The sequence below is a fragment of the Mobula hypostoma genome, chromosome 10 (assembly GCF_963921235.1).
Source record: "Mobula hypostoma chromosome 10, sMobHyp1.1, whole genome shotgun sequence".
Taxonomy (NCBI): Eukaryota; Metazoa; Chordata; class Chondrichthyes; order Myliobatiformes; family Myliobatidae; genus Mobula; species Mobula hypostoma.
In genome coordinates, this window is record NC_086106.1 from 107,025,885 (window position 1) to 107,043,790 (window position 17,906).

Consider the following 17,906-nt stretch of genomic DNA (forward strand, 5'->3'; position numbering starts at 1 on the left):
ACAGTTATCATTATTTGTGCCCATTTAATGTAAACTGTTACTCTTTTCTATTTTAACTTAGAATGCCGTGTGGTGAAGACAAATCCCGGGGGTAAATCTGTTAATGCCACACAAAGGTCTACAGGCAAGAGCTCTGGAACTTCACGTCGTAGTAAGTCTCCTGCTGATTCTGGTAAGTGGAACTTGTTAGTATTTCGGCAACCACAGCGTGCAAGAAAAAACTGCTAATTGACTTTTTATTCTAATTTTAAATATGTGGATCACAATTCCCTCCACAGGGACCAATTACAATGTGAAAAATATCATAATTATTCAAATATAATTCAGGAAAATATATTCTTTGTAAATATTATTATATATAATTGAAAAAATCCATGCTGTAATTACTTATATGGTTCTACAAGGGTTCTATAGACATGTCTTGCTGAGTAACACACAGTATATAAGTATTAAGCAAAAATGTATGAGCATAACCTTGAAGTTGGGCAGAGCTTTGGTAGAGAATTAACCATCTCAATTCACTATAGATGGAGCTGGTGTTCCCTACTTTGCAGTGTCTATCACAATAGGTTGAAAAATTATTTAACAAATTACAATCCTTAGAAGAGAATGTATACTTTAATAATAAAGCCCATGCCAGAACCATTTTTTAAAAAGTACTTGGCCAAAGTAATAGCAAGTGGACTCTCTGTCATGTTGACTAAAGTCTGGGAATATTTAAGGATTATTTTACCCTTGTAATCTTCCTACAATTGACAAAATCTATCTTAGTGCTATCAAACAATGAGTATTTAGTTTTCACTGTGGATTTAACCCTTCTGTACACTGGGCAGACTTACCTGCCTTGGAATCCTTGCACAAAAGAGAAGAGGTAAGTATGAAGGAAAAAATAATACTTGAGAGACTTGGAAGTTTCTGTGTCCAGTCCATTCCTGAAGGTGCGCTAGAATGCCACACAGGCAGGGTGCCGTTGCACCTGAGCTCAGGTTGGCATTGGTTACTGAACATATCAATTGAGTGGGTAAAGCAAGATGAAGCTGAAACAACTGGTTTTTCAAGTCTGCACTTAGGAGGTGAGATCCGTCTTCTTGAACTTGTGGTTCATAGGAATGGGGTAGGGATTTTTTCAGAGGGTTTAGATGCTCAGTGAATTAGGTGGAAGATTGGAAACTGTAGCAGATCAAGGAGATTATGGTTTCAGATGGAGCGTGAATAGAATGCTCAGATTTTGGGATTGGTTGCAGTGTTGGTCAAGGGGGTATTGATGCTTCCATTGTAGGTAAGTATCCTACCTTCTATGCCTCCCATACCATCCCAGTGGTCCCAGTTTTACACCAGAACAGGTGCCCCAAGACAGTGTGATTCATTCTGTCCCACAGTGTTCCAAAAAGACAGAGGAATTGTATTGAATCACAGGGATGATGCCTAGTCAAATTTTCTGAGTGATCCAGACTTGGTCATGGTCACTCTAGGAAAAAAAATCATTAATTAGATAGTACTAAGAAAATTAATATTGCATAATTGAATTTTGAGGCAGTGTAGACTTTGGTGACCTCAGGTTGTAGCACTGTAAAGCTATTGAAATACTTCTTGATGTGTAGTCTCTGTGTAATATGACGCAGCACACGATACTGTATGCAGGCAGTAAGGCCCTGTGAGGAATAATATGATACTTCATCACCGATAATCTGTAGCTGAGGTCAGGAGGATGGTGATGGGATTATTGAAATGAGTTAGCAGACAGGATTTTAATATCTCATCCAAAATGCATTAACCCCAACAATGCTGTGCTCTCTCAGCAATGAAATGTCGCCTTAAGAATGTGCTTAAATCTCCTAAACAAGAATGGTCTACTGGGCTCAAGGCCTACAGTGGATCCTGTTCTAATGCTGTCCTAGAACTGTCAATACTGATTTTAAGTCCCATTTCTAACAGTTGTAATGTATGGTGATCAAGAGTGCATTGTGCACTTTCTTTCCATCCCACACAAAGCCATACATTAAAACATTAAGTAAATAACATATTTCATTACAAACCTTAATTAAAGAAACTGAGCTCTAGTCTAGTGGCTTACCTTCATCTTTTTTATCATTCTGGTTACCTCAACTTTGCCGCTAACTAATTGCTCCCAATATGCAAAATAAGTATTTTATGCAAACCCCTCCCTTTGTGATCAACCCTTCTATGTCCAGCTTTTTCCTTATGTCCTTCTTCTTAATCCAGTTGGTCCAATTAAACCTGTAACATCAGTTTCACAGAAAATTGTTTTCTTCACATTCAAAGGCGCCGTTAGGCTGAAATTCCATGGCAGCCATACTCTGCAGAAAAGTTGGTTGGGTCATTGGGTTAATATTAGTTGTGAACAAAAGGAAATTTTTTGCACAGTTTTTTGTTTTGTGAAATGGTGCTGTATAAAAGATAAAATGGTCCCAAAGCATGCTGAGTAATTTTTAGTCCACATTGGTTACTCAAGAGTTAATCACATTCCTTCTGAAGGGTTCTCATGAACACAACAGATTCTGTAGGTGTTTGAAATCCGGAGCTACACACACAAAATGATGGAGGGACGCAGTATCGATGGAGAGGAATAAACAGTCAATGTTTCGGGCTGAGACCCTTCAATGGACCTTCCAGCACTTCCTGCAGTGTTGTGTGTGTGTTGCCTACAGCTTCTTGTTTGTATAGTATCCCATTATTTAAACTCTCCCTTCCCTGGGATCAAAGTGAGGAAAATACCTGTCCTTCTACAGTTTGCAGTACTGTCACAGGGCAAATCACACTCACCCTCACTGGTCAAATGGACCACACCTTTATTTGATTGTATAGTTTGGCTTTCCTTTCACTCGGAAGACTTTTTTAAGAAAGTGGTTGCATCTTAAAGCATGCATTATTATCTATAAACATTTACAAGTCAAAACAAATGGTGTTGCTGTTCCCCTGTTGACTGAAACACAACTGAACTAACAGTACAATTATAACAGAACGTCAATTCTTAATGGAGGCAGTCAGATTATTCCAGGAGTTTCATACCGAGTGATGCAGACTGCTGGAGCAAAGTCACAAACATATTTTCATGCTTCATGGATGGATTTAATTAAATATTGGTAGTTTTGTCCAACTCTCCTTGAATGTAAATTTACATCAGAGTAGTAAAAGTCATTGAAAATGTGTAATTAACGACTGAGGGTTTCTAAAGGTTCAAAATAACACATATGTGTAACCTCCACTGTTATTGCATTTCCTAATTAGTTGGCATTTGATTCTTTGCAGCAACATAACTACTGGCCCGAGAATAAGCACTCAGCACCGCCTGTTAAATCAAATCATAGGCTTTGCACAGGAAACCTGGATGCGGCCGCAGGAGATGTCCTGGCTCTAGCCACCTTTTAATTGGCTTTGACCTTGGAAGCCCATGATTCTGATTGGTGAATGACAGATGCTGAACTATAATTTTATGCTCTGACAGTGAAAGATTTAAAGACAAAGAGATTGCCTTATGCATGAACTAGCAGCAATTTCAAACCTGATAAGAGGTTGTCAGTCTCCTTGCAGAAGCAGACGCTGTTCCCAAGAGTCATTAGCAGAGGAAATGTTCAATGCCAGCAGATGTTCTTCAGTCATGTCTGTTCCAATTTTTATGCTTGCTACGGCTTCTTGCTGTAAAGTGTGGCTTACCACTGATTTTTAATTACATTTTACCTCAATGAAACAGGATAGCTCGAAATTTGATTTCAAATTGCCTACGTTTTTTTAATGTTATGCAATTGAAAATTGACTCCCCCCCCCCCACCCACCCCCTACTCCCCAGTGAAACACAATACAACCATTTCCAGGTTGTCTGCCGTCACCCTGGAAATTTAACCAGGCACTTCCTGACGTGAATCACCCTTGCGACACCAAATCTTTAGCTGTGTGTACAATGATGTCATTCCCTGCACCGGGCTCCGTTTAGAGCAGGCAATGAGGTGGAGGTGGGGGGAAGGGGGATGCAATATCATCATGCTTCTTCTAATCCCACTAAGCGGTGTGAATGTAATCTCCAGTGGTCACACATATGACCACTATCCTGTTTCTTCTGCCCATCATTGATTAAGGCTACACTCCGACACAACCACCACCTTCACCTAGGCAACTTATCTCTTTACTTCTTCACGCTGGCCCTCTTTCCTCATCTGACCCTTACCCAATGGTCCTGGGTCGCACATTTTCTCACAATGTAGAAGGCCATTGATTCTGTGGCAGTTCTGAGAGCAGTCCGATCAGTCTCATTTCCCCTGCAGCCCAAACTCCTTCATGTGGACTCAATCTAGCTGCATCGCCAGTCACAGCAGCAAACTATACCTCCCATTTAGTGCGCTCGATTTCCAGATTGGATTGTTTTATTGCAAATAATATTTTCAGTGGCAGGCTTGTTGATAGGCATGAAGAACATCTGTCTTCGTCAAGTCACCTTCCAGTGAATCAATACACACTTTTCTGTTTTGAACTCCATTTGCCACTTCTCTGTCCAGCTCTGGGCCCTGTCTATGCCCCGTTGTAATCTATGACAACCTTCAACGATCCGCAACACCATCCACCTCATGTCATCTACAAGCTTAGTAATCCACCCTAACACGTAGTGAACCATTCTTTGGCTTAGAGTTACACCTAATTGAATAATACTCACCAATTTCAGCACTAAATAGTTTTGAGATAAAGACTGAGGAAACAAGTTAAACTGATGGGGCGCATGATACATCAGACTAAAAAATTTAGGTCAACAAGGGCATAACATCCAAAATTAACCAAAGGTCATTCCTGCCACTGTCAATATACCGCCTGGTTATCAGAACGATTCTGGCTTCAGTCTGCTTCTTGCAGTGTCTACCTGTCCTCATTGATCTGGATGCATGGGCTGACCTAGCTGACTGGGTGTGGGAACGGTGTACAGTGGGCTGACCTAGCTGACTGGGTGTGGGAACGGTGTACAGTGGGTTGACCTAGCTGACTGGGAGTGGGAATGGTGTACAGTGGACTGACCTAGCTGACTGGGTGTGGGAACGGTGTACAGTGGACTGACCTAGCTGACTGGGTGTGGGAACGGTGTACAGTGGGCTGACCTAGCTGATTCTGGGAGTGGGAACGGTGTACAGTGGGCTGACCTAGCTGACTGGGAGTGGGAACAGTGTACAGTGGGCTGACCTAGCTGACTGGGTGTGGAAACGGTGTACAGTGGGTTGACCTAGCTGACTGGGAGTGGGAATGGTGTACAGTGGGCTGACCTAGCTGACTGGGAGTGGGAACGGTGTACAGTGGGCTGACCTAGCTGACACTGGGAGTGGGAACGGTGTACAGTGGACTGACCTAGCTGACTGGGAGTGGGAACGGTGTACAGTGGGCTGACCTAGCTGACTGGGAGTGGGAACGGTGTATAGTGGGCTGACCTAGCTGACTGGGAGTGGGAACGGTGTACAGTGGGCTGACCTAGCTGACTGGGTGTGGGAACGGTGTACAGTGGGCTGACCTATCTGACACTGGGAGTGGGAATGGTGTACAGTGGGCTGACCTAGCTGACTGGGTGTGGGAACGGTGTACAGTGGGCTGACCTAGCTGACTCTGGGAGTGAGAATGGTGTACATTGGGTTGACCTAGCTGACTGGGAGTGGGAACGGTGTACAGTGGGCTGACCTAGCTGACTGGGAGTGGGAACGGTGTACAGTGGGCTGACCTAGCTGACTGGGTGTGGGAATGGTGTACAGTGGGCTGACCTAGCTGACTGGGAGTGGGAACGGTGTACAGTGGGCTGACCTAGCTGACTGGGTGTGGGAACGGTGTACAGTGGGCTGACCTAGCTGACACTGGGAGTGAGAATGGTGTACAGTGGGCTGACCTAGCTGACTGGGTGTGGGAACGGTGTACAGTGGGTTGACCTAGCTGACTGGGAGTGGGAACGGTGTACAGTGGGCTGACCTAGCTGACACTGGGAGTGGGAATGGTATACATTGGGCTGACCTAGCTGACTCTGGGAGTGGGAACTGTGCCACAAAATGGAGGAAGCTGTTAGGCTGAGCAGGCCTCAAATGTCAGATTCTGAGGCCCTGCCTAGGGTGGTCTTTGTTATAAAGCAATTAAAATATACCAAGCAAATCTTTGACCTTTTCCCACAAGGTTAGCGTGTCATGAGTGGGTTATGCGTAAATGCAATGCATCTGGGCCTTCTCCTGCACCTGGTGGTGAATTCAACAGCAGAGCAGAACTCCAGAAAGGCACATATGTCCAGATGTCTGAGATGGAATTGCCTGCTAAAAGTAGCTCGGTCTGGGTGACTTTATTATGGACCATACTTTATTAAATCTCTTTCAGGAGTGTTCAACATAAATGTTTCTTGTCTCCCTAAAGTGATTAAGGAAAGATTTGCACATATGTACCTCCATTATGCAATTGAATCAAGATGAAAGAAGCTCGACATCATCTAGGACAAAGCAGTCCAGTTTATTGTCGCCCTATCCATCACCCAAAGCTCTCACTTCCTCCACCGTGGTGCTCAGTGGCTACAGTATGTGCCATCTACAAAATGAACAGTGCTGTACCTTCATTGTTGTGAAGTCTAAATTCTGAAACTCCCACCTCAACAGGAATTTTGAAGTATCGGCTGCTTCAGTGTATTGACAGATTCCACCTTTACAGATGTCTACGTATCAATTTTGTCCACAAGCCAGAAAATGCACATTTCTCAATAAAATAACCCTCCTGGCACAGTATTACAATGAAGGCCAGCTAAAACAAACCTTTATTGCACGTCTTCCACTGCTGAATTACAGTGGCAGAGAATCAGAATGTCATACATTGAATGGCTGGTTTGAAGGGCTTGAAGTGTCAGTGGATGTGACATTGTTAATATAGTATCACTGCACATAAATCAATATCAGAATCAGGATCCAAATCAGGTTGGTTATCACCGATGTATGTTATTTTGTAGGTAGCGGTCCAACCTTCCAGGAGGTTCTATCAGCTGTCCATTCCCTTAAGAACAACAAGTTCCCTGGCACTGACAATATCCCTGCTGAGTTACTGAAGAATGGAGGGTACATGTGTCTGTGCACCCTCTACCAGTACGTCACCAAGGCCTGGACTGATGAGAACATCCCACAGCAATGGAGAAATGCAAACATCGTTGTCATTTATAAGAACAAGGGTGACAAGGCCATCTGCGGCAATAGTAGGGGCATATCACTCCTTTCTGTTGCTGAAAAGGTCCTGGTTAAGGTGATGCTTCAGAGACTCATCAGCAACATCACCGAGTCAATGCTGCCTGAATCGCAGTGTGGATCTAGGAAGAACAGGAGCGCGATCGACATGATCTTTACAGCCCGGCAGCTGCAGGAAAAGTGCCAGGAGCAACATCAGGACCTGTTTATGGCCTTTGTCAACCGCTCCAAAGCATTCAACACTGTGCAAAGAGAGCTCTTATGGGATGTCCTCCTCAGGTCTGGCTGTCCCAATAAATTTGTTAACATCCTCCGCCAGTTCCACGATGGGATGACTGCTTGGGTGACCATAGGAGGACAAGAGTCCGAGCCCTTCCTTGTACGCACAGGGGTGAGGCAGGGGTGTGTGCTAGCAGCAGTGCTCTTTAATATCTTCCTCTTGTGTGTTACCAAGCTTCTCCACAACAAGATCAAAGACAGCAGCAGTGTGGCAGTGGACGTCAGATTAGATGGCAACCTCTTTGACATCAGGAGGCTCCACGCAACCACCAAACTCCGTGGAGAGCAGGTCCTGGAGCTGCAGTATGCAGACGACTGTGCTCTTGTGGCCCATACTCCGGAGGATCTTCAGATTGTCCTTGCTGTGGCGGTGAGAGCGTACAGCAGGATGGGGCTGACTGTCAATACCACCAAGACAGAAGTGGTTTACCAATGGATTACCAGTGTTCCACCCACTCTACCTGCTTTCACTGTTGGTGATGAAAAGCTGTCAGTAGTGCCATGTTTCAAATATCTGGGGATCATTCTCTCTGAGGTTAGTGGCATTGACAACAACATCCAGAGCCGCATTAAACAGGCATCAGCTACCTTTGGGAGACTTCAGCGTAGAGTCTTTCAGATCAGGAGCCTTTGTCCCTCCACAAAGGTCGCCGTATACCAAGCAGTCTGTGTCACCACTCTCCTTTATAGCTGTAAAGCTTGGGCAACCTACAGCTGTTACACATCAAGTCCTTGGAGTGCTCCCAAATAAGCTGCCTCCAGCGCATCCTGGGAATTACCTGGTGTGAGCGGGTGCCTCACACTGAAATACTTGTAAAGACCAACTGCAGAAGTATTGAGGCCATGATCAGCCAGCATCAGCTGCAGTGGTTGGGACATGTGATAAGGATGTCCCCATGTCGGCTACCCCACAGAGTGTTATACAGCCAGCTACATCATGGTCGACGCTCAGCTGGAAGGCCGAAGAGGCGCTATAAGGATCAGATGAAGAATGCTTTAAGGAAGTGCAAGATCAGACCCGAGGACCTGGAGGAGGTTGCTGCTGACCGTAGCACATGGCGGCAACTGTGTAGGGACGGAGGTCGTATTCTGGAGATGGACAGAACAACCAGAAGAGAGCCAAGAGAAATCCAGCCATGGTTGCCACCACTACCACATAGTCCCACCTGCAACAGACTGTATAGTCATCAAAGATCTCACCGTTAAAGGAGTGGACGTCCTCATCGGATTTCGATGGACAACCGAAGAGAGAGAGAGAGAGCGGTCCAATGCAAGACTTTAAAAATTCTTATAAGTTACAGAAAAGAAATAAATAACCAATCAGAAATCTGATGATGGAGGGAAAGAAGTTGTTCTTAAAATATTGAGTGTGGGTTTTCAAGTTTCTGTAACACCTTCCTGATGGTAATAGCAAGAAGAGGGCATGCCCAGATGGTGATGGTTCTTGATGACAGATGGCGCTTACTTGTTTCTTCATGTCCTCAATGGTAGGAGGGTTGTGTCTATTATAGAGCTGGCTGACTTTACAACCCTCTGCAGCTCCTTTCAATCCTGTGAGCTGGGTCTTCCAAGCCAGGTGGTGCTGAGACTGGTCAGAAAATTATCCACTGTACATCTGTAGAAATTTGCTCGACTCTTTGGTGACATACCAAATTTCCATAAACTCCTAATGAAATGTAGCCACTGGCATGCCTTTCTCGTGACTGCATCATGGAAATGATTGCTTTTCAATTTCTAAGGGAACTCTCTTGCCATTCCTGACCATCTATTTATCTGGTTACCCACACATTAGCCACTTTATTTTGTAGTCTTCTGCTGCTGTAGCACATCCATTTCAAGGTTAGAGATGCTCTTCTGAACACCGCAGTTGTAACATGTAGTTATTTGGGTTACTGTCACCTTCTTGTCAGCTTGAACCAGTGGGGCCATTCATCCCTGACCTCTCTCATTGACACAGTCTGGCCACTCATCCCTGACCTCTCTCATTGACACAGTCTGGCCATTCATCCCTGACCTCTCATTAACATAGTGTTTTTGCTCACAGAGCTGCCGCTTACTGGATGTATTTTATTTTTTGCACAATTCTCTGTGATTTCTAGAGACTTGTGTGTGAAAATCCCAGGAGATCAGCAGTTTCTGAGATACCCAAACCACCCCGACTTGCACTGACAGTCATTCCCTGGTCAAAGTCACTTAGGTCACATTTCTTCCCCGTTCTGATATGTGGTTTGAATAACAACTGAACCTCTTGACCAAAGTTGGTCATATCGGACCCCTGCGGGCGGTGGGAGTTTCTAAGAGGACAGTAAAGATAAAGGGGGTGGTGGGGGAGGGGTGCTTGGTAGTAAAGGGAGCAGTTGAAGGGTTACAGGGTTAATTTAAGAAATGAATGACTTCTTATAAGCATTGACGCTCAGTGCCACATAATTGATTACAATGAACACATCATCACTTCGTCTCTTGCTAACCCACTGTTCTCTTAGAATGTTATAGTCGTTGAAAAGCAATGTAACACGTCTGTATTTGGCATGTTATGGGAAATCTGGCCTGAAGGAATCATGTTCTTTCCGGGCCTGGCCTACTACGCATTATTGCCATACACTACTACAACGTAGTATTAGCTAGTACACTTTCCACACTCAGTGATGCAATTCCTCTTAATTAAGGTATGTGTTCAATCATGTAAAGTTCAGAATCTGCCCTTTTGAGTGGTCTTGACTGCATTTCTCTAGCCCACGGCCCAAATGAGTTTATCACTGCCCCACTTTATGTACCATCAGGCAGAGTCAGTTTTTTCCTGAACTATGATGGCATCATAACCTACCCCTTTATTGATTGCAGAACTTGAGATTGGACTTAAACAATAGGTGATTGACTATAGTGATTAATCCATGATTGTTATCACAGAGGTAACTAAAATCAAGTCCTATGCCCTCAATTCTCAACTATTTCAAGAGTTTTGTATTGAGAATGATGGACAGTTTGAGCACTTGCTGTTGCACACAGAAGTCAGATAGTTCTCTAAAGGAAGCAGCCTGGGACGCTTTCATACACTTTCTGAAACAGATAAAGTCCTTTGAAGACTCGAATGCTTCACTCAGTAATCAATTCAAGAATATTAGGCATAACATTGCTTATTTGTCAGAACTATTCACTAATTTAATGCAATCAATCTTCATTGACAAGGAAATGATGTGAATTGTATCAAAGTCAAATCAGTTGTCTCCACATTTCTGTCCAAGTTAACCCTATCTGACTGCAATATTGGCCATCGCGACCACCATTGTCAGGCAGCTGCAAGAAATTCATCCAGAGTTTTTCAATGATACCTGTTGTTTCTGAAGCAGTGTTCTGTCGAATGTTCTGAACTTTTCAGAGCACTTTAAGCAATGGCACAGGAAAATGCAGTGACATTTTCATGTAGAAAGCATAAGTTAGCGCAATGTTTCACAGTACAGGTGACCCAGGTTCAGTTCCCGCCACTGCCTATAAGGAGTTTATATGTTCTCCCTGTGAACATGTGCATTTCCTCCGGGTGCTCTGGATTCCCCACGCAGTCCACAGACGTACCGGTTGGTAGGTTACTTGGTCGTTATAACTTGTCTGGTGATTAGGGTAGGATTAGATCGGAGGTTTGCTGGGCGCCGTGGCTCGAAGGGCCTATTCCGCACTATGTCTCAATAAATAAACAATAAAGCAGTCTCTGGGTCACTCTGTATTGCTGCATCATTCAGGTAATTGGAAAGGAAAGTGCTTATGATGCTTAATTAGTTGTACATTTCTTCTATTTGTTTTATCAGTGGATGCCTTAAGAACTTTCTGATCAGGTAGAGATTAGAGTTGATGCAGGATGAGTTATCATCTCATTGTCCGCATGTAGTCTCTTAACTTCAGTCAGTGTGGGATTAAGAAAAACATTGACCTACTCCTGTAACTTGGCATCTCCACACTCACTGCAACCATCAGGTGGCCTCACTGTCTGACATTGCCAGCTTAACGAACGTTGCTGTGGGAGTTAAGCACAGCTATGTGATAGAAACTTGGATGAAATGGCCAAAGCCATTTTACCTGGGTTGCTACATGCCAATAGATATAGAATATTTCCACAGCGATCTGGGGAAGATTAATCCCAGCCTCCAGCAATGTACATTTTCTTCCTGATCCCCCCTCTTCTGAGCCCCCTTGAGGCTGAATGTTGGCCTCCAAGCCTGGATCATGAGGTGGATTAGTCCTGATTGTAGGTGTGTGAACATGTGCTTTGCCATAGATGCCAATCCTGGAGCTGTTACTAATTTAAAAATTCAGTTCCAATCTCCCTGCACTGAATGTAACTCCATCTCCAGCATTGTTCTCTCAGAGTACAATCACCTTTTGATGGCTTTGCCAAGTAAAAAATGGTTTTCATTAAGTGCTACTTAATTATACTCTGCTCAATTTTACAATAGACATTATAAATGTAACTTGTTACCGTTTCATGTGAAATGTCATGCTGCTAATAGTGCATAATGGAAGAAATGAAGAATTTCAGAATTTGATTAGTTTGCAGAAGTGCTGGTGTATTTCTCAAATGTCTTTTTCCTTTGATTCCTCCTCCTACTCCTGGAAAATTCTTCTTCTTGCGGAGGTGCTCTTTCCAAAGCATTCCAGATTTGACGTATCTTGCTCAGCTTCCAGGTGCTGTCCTGGGTTTGTCTCAAATGAGGAAGGCATTTCACACAACTCTGAATTGTCCTCCTTAAATGTCACCAGAATAGGATGTGAAACAGTTCAGTAAAAAGAGCAGCCTGAAAGTGAATTGCATGGTGTAACATGATCCTGAGCTTCTCTCAGTGTCAGCCTGGGTTTATATTGAAAGTTAAAGTCCCAGTTCATGTATATGTTTATGGGATGTTTATTTGTATGTGTAAAGTAGTACTTGTAATTAGGTCTGTACTTTGGAATATTTGACATTTACATTATGTTGAAAAATGATCTCGCCTTATGGATTTCTATTTCATGGGCTCCTCTTGTGATATAACGTGTTGAGAATATAAACATTATTTTCTAGCCTTTAAGTTGTCAGGATAGCCAAGTGGTCTAAGGCGCCAGACACAAGGAATATACTCCATCTGTAGTAAAACAGGTGTTTTGGTCTCCAATTGGAGGCGTGGGGTCGAATCGCACTCTTGACATGTTCTTTTTTGCCCAAGTTTCATTGATTCTAGTATGGATTTATTGTCTCTGCCTGTGAGAAAAAGTATCTCAGGGTCATATATGGTGAAAGATGTGTATTTTGATATTGTGTATGTATTTTTAACTTTGAACTTTGAGGAAGTTATGTACCAAAGTATCCCATTTATTCAGAACATAGGTGTGGGTAGAGGGGAGCATCGTTAGATTGGGAATAATTCCATGATAAGCCAGGTGCTACGCTGTTCCAGTGACCTGGATTCAATCTTTATTTCTGGTGGCATGTGTGAGGAATTTGCAAGTTTTCCCTGGGATTGTCCCTAGCCGTTCAAGTTTCTCTCTACATCTCCAAAAAATGCAGGTTGATATGTTAATTGCACAGTGTATATTACGCCTGGTATCGGTGAGTGGCAGGAGATTTTGGGAGCTGATATGTGGGAGAAAATTGATTGCGGGGCAAACACAAGGAAATGGAACTAATGGGAATGCTCTGAGTGGCACAGATGGACAAACAAATTTCTATGTTGTAAGAAATGTGAGAGAAAGCACAGAGTTACAGGTGCTGGAAATATTGAATAAAAACAGAGAATGCTGGCAAATCAGGCAGCATCTGCAGAGGGAGGAAGTGTCACCATTTCATTGTCAGTAACTTATGCTCACGTTCCACCTGGTAAGTTCATGTTCCCCGAGAAGCACAATAAAGATGCAACATAGTACAGTACCAGTGCATGAACTGGCCCTTAGGCACATGATGTTGTGCCAAACTAATTTAACTAGTTATTAAATGCCTAATTAAACTAGTCACTTCTGCCTACAGCATCTATGTCGCTCTAATCTTTGCATATTAATGTTCCTATCTAAGAGCCTCATAATAACTCTGGTATTTGCCCCTCTCACCCCTGGCCAATGCATTCCTAGTACCCATCGCTTATCCTATCGGAGAAGGCAGTAATGATTAAGAAATGACTTTGAGTTCTGTTCCAAAATGGCTTTACAATGATCACATGATTAGGACTCTACAACTTGTTTGTTGTCTGTTCTTTCAGCCAATGGGACCTCGAGCAGCCAGCTCTCCACCCCAAGGTCGAACAAGTCTCCAGTCTCGACACCCATTTCTACACCAACCAGCCCAGGATGCCTTCGCAAGCACAAGGTTAGCTGACAAGATTTACCCCATTTTATCTTTTCCTTTTTGAGCTATCGAAAAAGGCGGCACAATAGCATACTGGTTAGCAGAGCGCTGTTACAGTGCCAGTGACCCAGGTTCAGTTACACCATTAAAGAGTTTGCATGGTTGTGTGGGTTTCCTCCGGGTGCTCTTGTTTCCTCCCACATTCCAAAGGCATATGGGTTTGTAGATAAATTGGTCACACACGTGTAACCGGGCAGCACGGGCTCGTTGTATCATTAAGCAGAATAATAAAATAAAAGGAGTCCTTTTTCAACACAAGGTATCTTTCTGTTTTAGTCTTGAAATACACAGATCTCTGGGAAAGGAACATAAAACATAGAACATAGAACGTTACAGCACATTTCAGGCCCTTTGGCTCATGATGTTATGCTGACCTGAACCTACTCTAAAATCAGTCTAGCCCTTCTTCCTTCATAGCCCTCCATTTTCTATCATCCATGTGCTTATCTAAGAGTTTCTTCAATCCACCTGATGTATCTGCATCCGGCAGGGCATTCTTTGTACTCAACTCCCTCTATAAGGAACTTACCTCTACCATCCTCTGTTATAATGTACTCCAATCACTTTTATAATTATGCCCCTTGAACTAGCCATTTCCGCTCTGGGGGAACAGTCTCTGGGTACCCACTTGATCTCTGCCTTTGCACTCAGTGGCCACTTTATTAGGTACCTCCTGCTGCTTCAAGGTTCAACAGGTTCTGCATTCAGAGATGGTCTTCTGTTGTTAAGCCTGGTTATTTGAGTTACTGTCACCTTCCTGTCAGCTTGAACCAATCAGGCTGTTCTCCGCTGACCTCTCTCATTAACAAATTGTTTTCACCCACAGAACTGTCACTCACTGGATGTTATTTGTACCTTTTGTATCATTCTCTGTAAACACTAGAGACTGTTGTTCATGAAAAATCCCAGATCAGCAGATTTTGAGATACTCAAATCACCCCATCTGGCACCCAACAATGATTCCATGGTCACTTAGATCAAATTTCTTCCCCGTTCTGATGTTTGATCTGAACAAATTACCCTCTTGACCATGTCTGCATGTTTTTGTACATTGAGTTGCTGCCACGTGATTGGCTGATTAGATATTTACGTCAATGAGGGATATGTAGGTGTACCTAATAAAGTGGTCTCTGATTGTATATCGATATATAATGATATTCGGTATTTTTAACTGTTAATCTGTTATAAGCACACAAGAAATGACCAAATTTCTACCTCAAAATTGGTTAACACCTAGTGACCATTTAAAAAAATATTTTTTCCCTAGTCCTGTAATCTTGTTAAGTTACTCAGTGTCAGGACATAGAAATAAATACACTCAGACCTCAGAACGTACGTAGGAGGGAACTATTTCACACTTTTCTTTGATGAAAGCTATTTAAGGAAACAAATTTCCAAATCCTCTAATTCATTTAAAAATTAAGATTCTTGGAAAGTTGTTACGTGCCAGCAGCAATAGACCACAGGCACAGATTTTAATGTTAAACAAATATATTTTTAATACTTACACAAAAATATAGACAATTAAAACAATTGCTCCCCTAACCAAAAATTAACAGTGCAATGCATCTTAGTTCACAAACTGTGGGTTCTGGAAACAGTTCTTCCCAAGTCTCACTCAAACAGAGTCCTAGGATGGCAATCCAGAAGGTTCCGGAATCCACGGGAACAGGTACAGGTGTCTATGAATCATAGATGATTCCAGAAGTTGAGTGGTCGTACTAGAGTCCACGCAGGGATAACAAAGTGACGCCTAAGTTCCAAAACCCACATAGGGATATCACAAGGTGACAGTCACGGAATATTCCTTAACACAAGTGGTCGCCACGTAACACATCCGAATCCATGTATGGATTAACAAAAAGTGGTCGCCACAGAATACTCCAGAAATCCAAGTATGGATCATACAAAGTGACAGTCATATATTCAATATGCATTGGGTGCCACAAATTATCACAATCTTTCAGACACGGAGAAATATTGGGATCTCCCGCTGCTGTAGTGAACTCTTCAACGCACTCAACTCAATTCGCTCTCCCTGGTAGCTCACAGTCTGTTGTATCGCTTAGCTGCAGAAATTTTCAGAAACCTCCGGAATTCAATAGAAAAAGCCTACACCCCATTTGTTATATGACGCCATCCCCTCGCCTCATCCAGGCGCACCAAAATGACGCCATGCCACGCCCCATCCAAGCGCACCAAAATGACGCTTACGGTTAATTCAAGCAATGTTGACATGTAACAAAGCAAATTTAGGGGCTGGAATTATGAACTGCAGTCACTCACTCACGATATCTAATTTTTAAGAGGGTTAAAGCAATCAAGGAAAGGCAAATTTTTACAAAGAACAATCAAAGACAATAACTTCTTGCTGATTACCTGACTGTAAGTAAAGTAAAGGCATCCGTTAGTCTTGCGAGACCATGGATCTGCGCCTGGAAAGTCTTCACTCTCCAGGGCGCAGGCCTGGGCAAGGTTGTGTGGAAGACCAGCAGTTGCCCGTGCTGCAAGTCTCCCCTCCCCACGATGTTGTCCAAGGGAAGGGCATTAGGACCCATACAGCTTGGCACCTGTGTCGTCGCAGAGCAATGTATGATTAAGTACCTTGCTCAAGGACACAACACGTTGCCTCGGCTGGGGCTCGAACTCACGACCTTCAGGTCGCTAGTCCAATGCCTTAACCACTTGGCCACGTGCCCACACCAACCTACCTGACCGTCGAAAAGTTAATATTAGCATCCTTCTTCCAAACTGCTGAATAACATTTATGTTGTATACTAGATGTGCTTGAACCAAGAAAGAAACATCAGCAGCAAGACCATGCTGTACTGTACGGTGTCTTAACAGTAGAACAATACCTCAAATGTTACATTATATAATGTTCTTATCCTTTCAAAGTTGTCAGTTCTTCTGGACCACATAAGTTTAAGGATGTTACAACAATCTTGCTCTCTGATTCGTCCATTTTAATTTGAAGCATAATTGTAAATACAATTGATATTACAGAGCTGACTTTGAGAGCGTAAAATTGTAATAGAGCTGATTTCACTCAGGTAGAAATGGTGACTATCAGCATGGTGCCTGGTGTTAATTATTGAACCAGTCCATGTGAAAATGTTGGATTCACTGTCAGCAGAAATGCATCCATTAGCATTGAAGGTTGTCTACGACAAGAGATCATATATACTACCACATTATGAAGATAGTTAAAACATGTGCAAAACCTATGATGACACTATTCTTTTGAAGGAAAAAGCTACAATTTGTGAATTGTTTTACTCATGGAAACACAAAATATATTTCCAAAAAACAATGACTCTATACAGGTACTGAAATAAGAAAATAGAGTAATTAGACCAAAAAAAGGTCAAAATAATTGCAAGCTAGTCATAGAGTCATAGAAAAGTACAGCACAGAAGCAGGCCATTCTGTCCATCTGCACCGTGCTAAACTAAAGCTATTTAATGAGATAAGTATATATGCCATTTAGAAATGAAATGAAGAAGTTTATTGCCGAATGATTTTCCAGCAGCTTTGGATTAATTTACCTGAATTATTTACAGATTAATAAAGGCAATGAGCATTTTTCTGTAATTAAGATTTGCTGTCTATCTTATACTTAAAAAATAAGAAAAATGTCACCACATAGCATCCTCAGAATTTCCATATTCTATTTTCAAGCAATGAATTATATTTTTGAAGTATGTGCATTAGGTTGGATATTTATGTATATCTACTTTTGTAGGAGAAGTATTAATTTTAGATGCAAGGTTTATTCCAATCAAGAAGGTTCAACAGTAGAGGTGGGTCTCATTAACGATACTGAGTGAGTCCTGGCAATGGCTATGGCTTCACAGGAACCATGTACGTATCAGAGAGATGAATGCTGAGCTGTGTGTGCACAAAGAATAATGGCTAATTGGATTTTAATTGGCTTGATGGTAAGAAGCAGAGAGTGATTGTTGAAAGTTCTTTCTTGGACTGTAGGCCTGTGATTAGCAGTACTTTAGACTTTGTAGTATGAGTACACAGTTCACTGAAAGCAGTGTCACAAGGAGACAGGGTGGTGAAGAAGGCTT

At 42.7% G+C, this 17,906-nt stretch overlaps 1 protein-coding gene across 5 annotated transcripts in view; it reads left to right on the plus strand.

The window, feature by feature from the left end:
- The window catches only part of LOC134353098 (neuronal migration protein doublecortin-like), a 184,110-nt gene that overhangs the window by 157,126 nt on the left and 9,078 nt on the right, over positions 1-17,906 (plus strand). For all 5 annotated transcript variants that reach the window (XM_063060994.1, XM_063060998.1, XM_063060996.1 and 2 more), the window contains 2 exons: positions 62-172; positions 13,682-13,788. In XM_063060994.1, the coding sequence (XP_062917064.1) occupies positions 62-172; positions 13,682-13,788 (218 nt within the window). The remainder of the gene's footprint in view (positions 1-61; positions 173-13,681; positions 13,789-17,906) is intronic.